Source organism: Centruroides sculpturatus, unplaced genomic scaffold (genome assembly GCF_000671375.1).
Source record: "Centruroides sculpturatus isolate CEXI.00-Female unplaced genomic scaffold, Cexi_2.0 scaffold335, whole genome shotgun sequence".
Lineage (NCBI taxonomy): Eukaryota > Metazoa > Arthropoda > Arachnida > Scorpiones > Buthidae > Centruroides > Centruroides sculpturatus.
In genome coordinates, this window is record NW_019384713.1 from 456,063 (window position 1) to 469,340 (window position 13,278).

The 13,278-nt window shown below is 25.5% G+C and overlaps 1 protein-coding gene across 1 annotated transcript in view; it reads right to left on the bottom strand.

The window, feature by feature from the left end:
- LOC111627884 (noelin-like) overlaps positions 1-13,278 on the bottom strand; it is an 88,686-nt gene that overhangs the window by 5,912 nt on the left and 69,496 nt on the right. The window contains exons 5-7 of the mRNA XM_023371566.1: positions 6,778-6,921; positions 753-881; positions 391-675 (exon numbers count right to left, since the gene is read on the bottom strand). Of these exons, the coding sequence (XP_023227334.1) occupies positions 391-675; positions 753-881; positions 6,778-6,921 (558 nt within the window). The remainder of the gene's footprint in view (positions 1-390; positions 676-752; positions 882-6,777; positions 6,922-13,278) is intronic.

Sequence of the window (13,278 nt, forward strand, 5' to 3'; positions counted from 1 at the left end):
CATTCAGCAAAAATGATTTTCATTAATTAAATTAGACGAAGTTTTATTATAAATATATATATATATATTTAATTATCAGTAAAAAAATCGCCATAAAACATGGTTATTACAATTTTATTTCTACACCAACTTCGATAGACGAAAGCATTAAAACAAAGTAATTTAATTTTTAATAATTAACTTTTACGAGTAAAAAATAATTGAAATAATTACACGAAATTAGATAATTGCTTCCATTCAGTAATTTCCAATTATCAGTCATAAAGATTTTATTACATTATTTATCGGGGATGCATTAAAAGTACGTGTTTAGTTAAGTTTTCAACGGGCAAACAAACAGTACGTGCGTACTCTTATCTACATAAAATGTTTAAAGGGGAATAAATTTACCTTTTAAAATAGCTCTAGCTTGGGATTTACCCTTTTCGTTAACGCTACTGCATCTGTAAACTCCGTAGTCTTTGCTCTGTACTGAAGTGATGTTGAGAGCCACGTGATAGCTGTAATCCTTCCACGTTTCTGTAATTTTATACTCGCTGCCACTTTCCAGTACGTGATTTCCGTCACGCATCCACATGGTCAGAGGTTTTGGGTATCCTTCTACCCAACAATGCAACACTGCTCCTTCGCCGATTGATGCGTAAACTGTCTTTGTCACTCTCACACGAGGTGGAACTGTTAATGCAAAATTATACCGTAAAATGAACACTTAATTACGTTAAAAATCCATATTTATCTTGAAATTTACTTACATATAACTTCCACTTGATATGTTTTGTAAGCTGGCATGGCTACACCGTTTGATGCCATGCACACGTAAGTACCAGCATCCCATCTTTTCACGTTTCTTAAGTGCAGTTGAGTGCCTCGAACGGATTTTACTAACAAATAATAATGATAAAATAAGTATAAATTAGCTGAAATTAATTATAATTAAATATATTTATTTATTTATTTATTTAAATTCTGCTTCGGTTTTCTTACGCAACAATACAGTCATTCTGTTGGAATAATACATATTATTACGTCAATTTGATGTCGTTTTCGTTACGAACGACGTAAAAATCGACACCATTTCGACAAAAATAGAAATAAATGAAATTTATATTATTACGTCAAGTGTAACCTATGGTATATTATTACGCCAATGGTTCGCTACGTAACGATTCGTTTATAATGTGGAAGTGATTTTTTTTTGTAATAAAGTAATGAAATATTGTGAAATGTGACGTTGAGTGAAATATTGTTTTATTGAGTTGTAGTCATTGTTTAGCTCTAAAATTTAAATTTTCCTTATTTTTCTTACAGTTTTCTTATGCTTCTGTTGTTTTGTAGATTTATAAATCATTCTAGAATCATAATCTAGAAATATTCTAGGAGTTTTAGCTTCAAAAATTGAAGAATTCTAGTGTAGTCTATCTAGAATCTTAAGACAGAAACTTTAGGTATAGTAACAAAAGTAAAAAATGGTAAAGAATGTAACAATTTACATGTTAAAATCTCACTTATCTCAATCTCTATATTGAAGAATATTAAGTTAGAAGGTTTATATTATCTAGAATATTTAACAGTGTATTGTTATTCTCTATAACTATAAGCAAAGCTCAGAATTTGTATCACTTGAAGAGTAAAAAATAAATAAAATCATTCTAGATATTATTGATAGTGAATTTGAGANTTTGATTTTCTTAAAACTATTTTAATAATTTATTCTTGTTGAAAATTAGATAAGAAATTCAGCTTATATGTATTTTAACGATTGCTGCGAATATAAATTTTAAAATGATGTTGAACAATGTTTTAAATCAATGAGATATCAATATTTATTGAGTTTGTGGATGCTCCTCAAGTAAATTTTTGTGAAATAAAATTGAAAACTACCCAATGAAAGTACGAAACGTCTGTATTTACGAGAAAAAACTTAGCTTAAAGTTTTATGATGGTTTCCCTCAACGAGAAAGTAAGATTGAAACAGGGTTATATTGCCACTTTAAAGCCTGCTTTTCTTGGTCTAAATAGCATTTTCAATTTACTTTTTTTTCATATTTCTCAATAAATATATATTAAATATCATATTATGTGAAAAAATCACGATTTTTTCATCTTTATTAAAGTGCAAAAGAAATCAATCTTGATGCTGTGAGAATTCAACTCAAGTTCTACTCGGTTCTGGTTAGAGAAATATTTGAAAATAACTTTAAAATAGCCAAAATTTTTAATATAATTCATTATTTTAATTATAAACTACGAAGAACATAAATTAAAATTGAATTTCAAAATGGCCGCTTTCAAGTCGCCATTTTGAGTTCGTGTACTTTGAAGATAATTAAGTATTTTTAAATATAGCTCAAGATATTTGATATTTTTGTGATTGATATCATTAAAATATGATCTAAATAAATCAAGATGTCCTCTTTCATTAATAATTTACTATTGTTGCGTATCATCAAGCACGAACAAAAAGGCTATTTTTTATATGAAAAATTCAAGAAATTTATTGGCATATGAGATTTAAAATTATAATATTTTATATGCCAATAAATTTCAGATAATTTATTACAAATTTATATCGAGTAGCCATTTTTTGAGTTCTTTGTAAAGAAATTCAAAAATAACAATTTCAACGTAAACGTAAGCATCTTTCTTCTCTAGAAGAGAGCAAAGATAAATTCAATTTGCCCAATTCTTTAATTATTTCCTACTCAACCCTCTCATCTCATCAATTTTATCTCTAATAATAAATTATTTATATATATAATATGTATTTTCCTTTGATTTATTGAGAGCAAATACTAGTTTGGAACTATATAACGGTTATTCGATTAACCATTACAGCTTCCATTGCATATTTTATATTAAATATGGCTTATTCATCTAAATGATTTAAAAGTTATATAAAATAAATGTTTATCAAGCAATTCCTAAAGAAAGTAAGAAAAATTCTATTCATTTTGGTTGATTTTCGGTATCACTACTATCAGAGCAGCAATGTTTGGACAACCAGTAGATGATTGAACAGGTCACAAGTTAATCTACGTTGATGCATTCCACATCAATAGCATCTGATCTCTCGTCATCCCACATTAAGGAGGCCAAAATCAAGTAGAGAAGATCGATTTATCTGTGCAGTTAATGCTATTATAACAATTGTTAACATGGAAGAAAATAAAAAAAAAATTTAACTTTAGCGTCATTTTACAATCGATATTTTATAAAATTTCAAATTAAAATAGTTTAAAAAACAAGTAAAATCGATCGATTTATCTGTGCAGTTAATGCTATTATAACAATTGTTAACATGGAAGAAAATTTAAAAAAATTTAACTTTAGCGTCATTTTACAATCGATATTTTATAAAATTTCAAATTAAAATAGTTTAAAAAACAAGTAAAATCTATCATCTAGGGATTGTAAATTCAAAAGGAAAGGTTATCATTAAAAAAACACTACATTTATTGATTGCAAAATGACAAACTTCACTCGAATATACCAAACAGAATGATTGATAGAATTAAAAAATTGCATGATCGATTTAATGCAGGATGTTTGCATCAATCTATCATTGAAAATTATTTTTCAAGAATTTAATTTTTCGCATATTAAAAAAAATAAAATTCAACTCTCCAAAAATATCAAATACATACATTAAAAAAAGCACAGAAAGTCAGTAGAATTCTATATTATTTATTTGATTATCGCGTGTTAAACTAATTCAAACGTTGTTCATATATTATCTAAGATCGAGTGAATTGTCTAGGATAATGTATGATATCATTCGGCAGATTTAATTTACTTAAAGATAAAGAAAAAATTGTATGAATTTAATGCAATAATGTTATCATTTCGGTTGTAAATATCGATTTAAAGTGAAAACTTTTGAGTTTAGAGTAAATTTTAATAATCACAATTCTTCAGGGAAATAAAGATAATAGAGATGAAAGGATACGGAGGAAGAGAATTTGGAGAATGAGACAATTTAGAGCATCAAACATTCGTTTCCTTTATAAAACATGGAACTGTTTCCTTGTTTGATATCATTTTATCTCTGTCAGACACAATTACATTTAGTTTTAAAGAAGAAACAAAGGATGGATTAACAAGAAAATGTAGCAGAGATAGAAAGGAAGATGCTAAAATAATAGAAAAAATAAGGGCAGGAAGAATGAAACAGGGTGTTTTTTCTCATACTTTATCTCCTTCTTCAACTATTCTACGTAGCTTTAAGCATGCTTCTATCTATCTAGTCGATGAAAGCGATAAATGATTCAATAGGTAGAGAAGAGTAAATATTTTAAAACCAACGGAAATAACCTTGCAAAGGGAAATTCTATCTTTAGTATAATCTACCATTTGATTCGGGATAATAAAAGTAATTTTAAGATTAAAGTACCACATTTTGAAACTTGAAAGATTCATGAGACGTTGAAGAAAGTCACGCTTCTTCATTTCATTTGAAAAATAATTGATAATCTTGACTTATTTTTACTTAAAAGTCGTGAAAAATTTAAGAACTCTTCTTGAATGTTGGAAAAAGTTGATATTTTTTGAAATAATTTCGTTGGAATTTACAAAAAATTATAATTATTCTCCAATAAATATTAGAAATTTCCTACGAAAATTTTAATATAAAAGAAATTACTATTTAAAAATGGCAAAAAATTGCAATTGTGATTTTTAAAATTTAGTTTTAATTTTTAATGAAAATTAAAAATTTCATTGATAATTTTAAAATTCTTCGTTAAGTTCATATAAANAATTAGAGAAAATAAAGAAAATGAATTTGTGTCAATTAAATTGTTTTATTTTAAAGAAATAAAGATAGGTGGTTCTCTGCGATATATGTACGATTTAATTTAAATGTAGGCTTTTCCTATTCTATTCGTTTATGAGTTGATTTAAAGATAAGTATTGAAATAACCAATCCGTTTCAAGTTAACAATGCGAAATATACAACAAAATATTGTACATTTCAACAGCTATTTAACGAACGATTGTTGAAACGTACAATTTATTATTATTATTATTATTACATCTTACATAAGTCGCGGAGGACTGCTTATATTTAAACGAGATTTTGAGTTGATTTTCCAATTCTAACGTCTCTCTAAATTATTATATTAATTAGAAATAATTATTAACATTATCTAGAGATTAATTAGAGTTTAGAACATCAGTATTTAAAGCATTTTCGAGCTTTAATATTTAGATAAGCTGAATCACTTTTTGTGTTATTAAAGAATTTTACAAAACTTAACATAAATTCAAACTAAAACATTTCAAAAGTAATTTAATGTAAAAATTATCTGATTATTTATTAGGATAATGATGCAAATATACTTGATTTATTCATTTAGATATAAATCTTAATGCACTCGTTATTCATTAAGATACATTCTCCATTTGTAACTCATTAGGGCACATTCTCCATGTTAGAAATTTGTTTCCTTTGATACTATTTAGATTTAAAATAAAAACTTTGAAGAGTTAATATACATATTTGAAAAATAAGATCTACTAATGGACTCTAATGGAGACTTAAGATTAAATAAAATTAGAAAATTGCATTACTTTCTTGTAAAGATGTTTGTTATAAATAAATGAAGTAGCATAACGTTTCTTGTATATTTATAGATAATGGTAGTTCCTTGTAAGAGAAAACTTGAATATTTTTATCCTGATTTTTCATATTTTAGAGTATGTAAAGATATTTTACTTGTATATTGATTTTCTATCTACATATACAGTGGAACTTCGATTTAGTGCCATCGTTTATTCGTCTCTGAAATTGGCATTAAATTGAGTGTGGCGCTAAACCGAAGAAATTTAAACAATAAAAGTAATGTATATTAATGAATTCTACACGCATGTTTGAGTTTGAGTGTTTGAAAATCCGCGTGATTTGGTAATGACATCGTCATTTGCAATGCAAAATCTGTACATTTAGTAATTCTCAGATGCTGTTTAATATTCATGGAGGAACTACGTTTGTAAGTATTTATTGTCTGTTCGCGAGGGTGACGCTGATAGGAAAACACTATATCGAGGTTTTCGGCTAAATTAGATAAAAAATACATAAAAAATTAATTTTGAGTCGTTCTGCAGTTGTTTTTTAAGAGTAGTGGTATTGTTTTGGGTTTGGCTTTTTCGGTTTCGCTAGTTTGTTTCTCTTATCTTAATTCATTCAGCACTCTACTCTCTTTTCAATATTTCCACATTTTTCTTTCCTAAGCAGACTTTCAATATTTATCTGTTTTTAAACCTCTTCTTTAGCCTGTTCTCTTCTGCTTCCTACTTAGCCTACCTTCTTCCTTATGCTCTTTCTACTTAACCTATCCTTTCTCTACTTAGCTTGTCCTCTTCATATCTTTCTTATCCTTGATATATATATTGTTTCTTATCCTCCTTCTCCCAGTATCCTTCTCTTCCTTATCTCGCTTCTTTTCAACATCCTTCTCTTTTATTATTATTTTTTCTTGGAAAAATAATAAGGAAGAGAAGGATACTGATGATAAACCAAAGAAAGTTAAATATTGTTTTAATCAGTTTATAATACACGAATTTCCTTTATACCAATCTCGATTTACGAATGCTTTATAGTTCGAATTTATGTCGATTTTTAATTATAATAAAAATGATAATTTCAATCCAAAATAAATTACATTAAAACTCTAAAACGTATACTTTATGCAGAGTTTACAGCTTTATTATAAGTTATATAATTTATTAAATTAAATTTAAATAAAATAATTCTTCTTAAAATTAGAAGCAGTAACTTACAATGAGGGGAGTGAAACCTTTCAGAATCACCTCTGCTCCACGTGATATCAGGTTTGGGTACACCATCAGCTGTACAGGTTAATGTAAGATGATTACCTTCTTCTACAACGTAGAACTCTTCGTTATTTATGATGCTCGGAGCAACTATACCAAATAATAAAGCCAATTAATATAGCAATAAAGTTATATAAATCTTTAAAAAGTCATTTTTATCACCGCAAACTCACGTGTCGAGGTCAGATTCTCGTAAATTTATCCTATAGTTCCTTAACGATAAATGCCATAGAAAATTTGAACGAAGGTATGAATTATAATTAAACAAATATAATAAATTAGTAAAAATGTGAATATTCTGAAGCAGTTTAAATATTTGAAAACGGCATTTAAAGCTCTATTGGCTTATATTAAAAAGGAGAAAAATATTAGAAAAATTGACAGCGATATGTCGCTGGTTCATTCATAAAAGTAAACAGAATAGTTCTAGAGTTTAGTAAATAGAAAACTTCTTGTACTGTTTACACAAATCTACAATATACTTCTTCAATTTACTGAAACGAAATCGATCGTAACGTCTTTCATCATTCAGCAATACAAAAGCATTAGAATCAGGGAAGTAACAAGTCGAAACTTTTCAGAATTTCTAATTAAATATTTAATTTCACTAAAATCTTTGATAAGAATTGAAGATCAATGAAGAATTGAAATATAATTTTTTCTTTTGATGTGGAATGGCAATTTTGCAAACCAAGATTGAACAATAAGTTTTGCTGACTCGTCCCATCCAGCATCCTTCTCTTCTTTATTTTTTTCTTCTCTTTCCTTTCTTAACTTGGAAATATTTTAATAACTTGAATATTTAATAAATATTCGTGACTTTTACTATTTTTTCCCTTCCTCTTTTCATTTTTATGTCATTAAAAATAATTTTTTTTGTAAGTTACTTCATTTAAATTTTAATTATGATTAATTAGATTGATAATAATCGAGTTTTTTGAAGTATTGAATAATTTTTGGGAGGAGGGAAAAACTGATTGAAAAATCAATTTCTTTTTTTTATTTTCAGTAAAAATTTTAAAATTAATTATATGTATTTATGTATTAAATTTTATTTTCGAGAAAACTTTTATTAAATTATCTTAAGTTTTTTTTTTCTTCTAACGAAACTAATTTTAATACATTAGTTATCCCATTAACTGTATCTTTAATGTAAATTCCTATACTGTTTAATCCACAGGAATGTATAACTATAACTCATGCCTTTGTATTGGAGTCTATGTAAAATAGAAGTGGCATGCTTAAGTGCTAAGGATTTTATATGTCTACTTAATTAAAGTACTAATGTGTACGTATACGAAGCATAGAACTTGAATATACATTCTTATGTGCCTACATTTATGGTGGCTGCATAAATATGTATGGTTATATAGATGCATAGGAATATATATTACATTATAATGTCTATAATATCTGTCTTTTAAGGCTTTACATACTTATGCTAAGATATTTTACATGCAAATATTAAATTACGTATATGCTTATACTATAAACTTCTATAGCCTGCTTTAGAGCGTCATTATATAATATAGGAATTAATATTCCTTATTTTTAGGGTAAATATAGAACATATTTTTAGAACTAAACAGGCGTAAACTGCATAGTATGGGAACTAAATAGATGCCGGCACAGGAGGAGGAATATTGGTATAATGAAGTCACAATAATTCAGAAATTGTATTTTGAAAAATTGCGTGTAATGCTCTAGAAAACTGTTGACCAAGTTTCAAAAATTTTGCTTTGTACTCAAAGAAAAAATTGTACGTGATACTTTAGAAGAGGCCAACGTCCTTGAAAATCATGTATTATATATCCTAAGGTATGACACGATACTTCAGAAAATAAGTTTATTTTTACATATATATACAAAAGTAAACTTACAAACTTTATTTTAGGTAATATAACAAATAATTCTTGAGTATTATCATTAATTTTCCCACATTTAAGATCGTATTAACATATAAAATTATTATATTAGACAGCTAGAAAAGTGATTCCTAGGAGAGATATAGAGAATAATACATACCTAATAGTATCTCAGACTTTTAAACTACTAAAATTATATATAATTTTAGAATTTTTACTTCTTAATCTTGAGTAAAAACGTTAAACTAATTCAAACAGTAATTGCAAAAATTCATCGTGGATGTCTCAATTCCTACACTCGTGAGATGTCAATAACTAGAGATTATGAAGAAACTACGCAAAAATCTTGTTTATTATATTCTAAAAGTGATATAAAATATCAAACTCGAGCATTTTATTCGATAAAAAATGCTAAAAAACATAAAAAATTATAGCTAATTCAGAGAAAGGACATCAAAGGATTATTTCAGAAAGATAACATTTATAAATATTCTTAAATTATAATTAAAAGTTAAAATTATATTAAAGAAGCTTAAAAATTAAAAATAAATTTTAAAATATTTTCTTTTATTATTATCAAAAAGCACAAACTTTAAGAAACAAACTTGATAGATTATTAGGAGAAAAAATTAAGTTATTGTAATTCGATACATCATCACTAATTAGGATTAGAATTTAATGAGAGTTAAGTAGATAATTCTCTTATTAAATGTAGCTCTTAATTAATCCTTCAAATTAAATGAATTGTTATATTAAATTTTAGTTTATTAAATCTTGCCCATACTTAATTAACGAAGAAAAATATATCTTAAATCGTTTTTATATTTATAAAGAATAAAATACGTATATGTATCTTAAAACTTATAATTTTATTTATATATATTTAAAATTTTAAGCTTCTAACTTTAATTTATCAGCGAATCTGTGAATACTGCAAAGCGCGCATTATACTCGAGAACCGAGCTTAAAATTCGAATAAAACTTAAATTTGTTTCTCAATTAATATTTTTCTTATTTTAAAAGCTAAAAGCATTTAAAATCTTTAAACAAACAAGTTAATCCCTTATTAATTACGATTGTTGACAATGTGATCCTTCGTCGTACAGTTAATTTTGATCAATCCAATTATACCTCATTGAAGTGAGATTTAAATACCGAACGAATTAAAATTTTATTTCTCAGAATTTTTTAATTCTAGAAAAAATGACGAAAGAAGAATCGATTTACAGATTAAAATATTAAAGAAAATCGATTATTAAAATTATATTATCGATTTTTGATCGGAAAATTGTAGGAAATCGAAACTGTTTTAATTCATATTAAACAGGATTTTGGATTTAAAAAAATAAAATAAAATCGATCTGAAAGAATTCCCAATTGATTAAAAGATTAAAAATCGCAGATTTTAAGATTTGTAAATTTATATATAAAGCGATCGATAGTGATATAAAAAATGTTCTAGAGAATATTTGATACGAGTTTGCAAAGAATCTATCATCGACTTTTTGATTAGAAAATGGAAATACTTTAGAGAATCCTTCGTGAGATTAAAAATCATATCGAACGATTTAAGAAAAAAAAATACATAAAATATTTATATCTGATTTTCATAAGCTTAAAAACTCACCAAATTCAGATATATACGAATTTTAAGAATAATTTCGACTTTATAACAGATAGAAATCGCTTTAAAATTACACATTAAATTTCCTGATTTTTTAAAAAATTAAATTAAAGTTACAGGAACAATATAAGATATAACAATTAAAGCTTATAACTTTATCTACGTACCTTTAAAATTTCAAGCTTCTAACTGTGATTTATAATAAAATATATGAAGGCTGCAAAGTGCGCATTATATTCGAGTGAAGAGTTTCAAATTAAAACAAAACTTTCAATTTATTATTATACATTTTAAACTTTTTAAAAAAATTTAAATATATAAAATAAATCTAAATTATAGGATAAATTATTATAAAATTTTTATGAGTTTAATATTAAAAGAGAAAACTTTAAAAATTTAGCCAATGATTAAATTATACAAGGATTTTTAAGATGTACTTTATGCTTTTAACTCTTGTAAATATTTAAATATGATAAAAAGTAAAGAAGAATTATTTTGTTTCTAAATTAAATGCAGTATAATATTTTATAAAAAATAAAATTATGAAATAAAAAGCCAAAGCTTAAAAACTACGAATGATTATTCATTTTGTAGAATGAACAAGATCGAGAGTCTCTTACAAAATAGTAAATAAAATATGACTTTATCTATTTTTGTTTTATTTTTTTACAGTATATTTTCTTAAATGTTTAAACAACAAAATTGCTAGAGAACTAAATTTACTTTTTAAGCTAATATTCTCCTTCATTCTATGGTGGCATAACTTTTACTATTTCATTCGAATACAGTAAATAAAATTACAATTACAATTTTATTTATCATGAAATTATATTAAAATTATAAAAGTACTAAAAAATAAACTTTTTTTTGCGTATATTTTTGCAAATTTCGTTGAAAAAAGTATGATTTTTCTCGATAAACTGCGTCAAGTGAATGAAAACAGGTTTAAAATCCCGTTTCAATAAAAAAAATACATCGCTTCATCTACTCCTTAAAAAATAATATAAATTTAGCTCCATAAGAAAATTAAATATTTTATTATTATATTTCATCTTCCAGACGCGATCTTTCACGAAAATCATTCATTTTTCGGTGAAATTTACAAAAATATATACAAAATAAGATTTATTTATTAATATTTTCATTATACTCCTATATAGGAAAATTCATATTCTGTAGGCTATATTTGGGTTTAAATTTCGGCTGAAAACATACTTTTAAACACAGAAAATCTCAACAAATTTATAATTTTTAAATAGAAAAATCACTTTTGATTTTCTTAAAACTATTTTAATAATTTATTCTTGTTGAAAATTAGATAAGAAATTCAGCTTATATGTATTTTAACGATTGCTGCGAATATAAATTTTAAAATGATGTTGAACAATGTTTTAAATCAATGAGATATCAATATTTATTGAGTTTGTGGATGCTCCTCAAGTAAATTTTTGTGAAATAAAATTGAAAACTACCCAATGAAAGTACGAAACGTCTGTATTTACGAGAAAAAACTTAGCTTAAAGTTTTATGATGGTTTCCCTCAACGAGAAAGTAAGATTGAAACAGGGTTATATTGCCACTTTAAAGCCTGCTTTTCTTGGTCTAAATAGCATTTTCAATTTACTTTTTTTTCATATTTCTCAATAAATATATATTAAATATCATATTATGTGAAAAAATCACGATTTTTTCATCTTTATTAAAGTGCAAAAGAAATCAATCTTGATGCTGTGAGAATTCAACTCAAGTTCTACTCGGTTCTGGTTAGAGAAATATTTGAAAATAACTTTAAAATAGCCAAAATTTTTAATATAATTCATTATTTTAATTATAAACTACGAAGAACATAAATTAAAATTGAATTTCAAAATGGCCGCTTTCAAGTCGCCATTTTGAGTTCGTGTACTTTGAAGATAATTAAGTATTTTTAAATATAGCTCAAGATATTTGATATTTTTGTGATTGATATCATTAAAATATGATCTAAATAAATCAAGATGTCCTCTTTCATTAATAATTTACTATTGTTGCGTATCATCAAGCACGAACAAAAAGGCTATTTTTTATATGAAAAATTCAAGAAATTTATTGGCATATGAGATTTAAAATTATAATATTTTATATGCCAATAAATTTCAGATAATTTATTACAAATTTATATCGAGTAGCCATTTTTTGAGTTCTTTGTAAAGAAATTCAAAAATAACAATTTCAACGTAAACGTAAGCATCTTTCTTCTCTAGAAGAGAGCAAAGATAAATTCAATTTGCCCAATTCTTTAATTATTTCCTACTCAACCCTCTCATCTCATCAATTTTATCTCTAATAATAAATTATTTATATATATAATATGTATTTTCCTTTGATTTATTGAGAGCAAATACTAGTTTGGAACTATATAACGGTTATTCGATTAACCATTACAGCTTCCATTGCATATTTTATATTAAATATGGCTTATTCATCTAAATGATTTAAAAGTTATATAAAATAAATGTTTATCAAGCAATTCCTAAAGAAAGTAAGAAAAATTCTATTCATTTTGGTTGATTTTCGGTATCACTACTATCAGAGCAGCAATGTTTGGACAACCAGTAGATGATTGAACAGGTCACAAGTTAATCTACGTTGATGCATTCCACATCAATAGCATCTGATCTCTCGTCATCCCACATTAAGGAGGCCAAAATCAAGTAGAGAAGATCGATTTATCTGTGCAGTTAATGCTATTATAACAATTGTTAACATGGAAGAAAATAAAAAAAAATTTAACTTTAGCGTCATTTTACAATCGATATTTTATAAAATTTCAAATTAAAATAGTTTAAAAAACAAGTAAAATCTATCATCTAGGGATTGTAAATTCAAAAGGAAAGGTTATCATTAAAAAAACACTACATTTATTGATTGCAAAATGACAAACTTCACTCGAATATACCAAACAGAATGATTGATAGA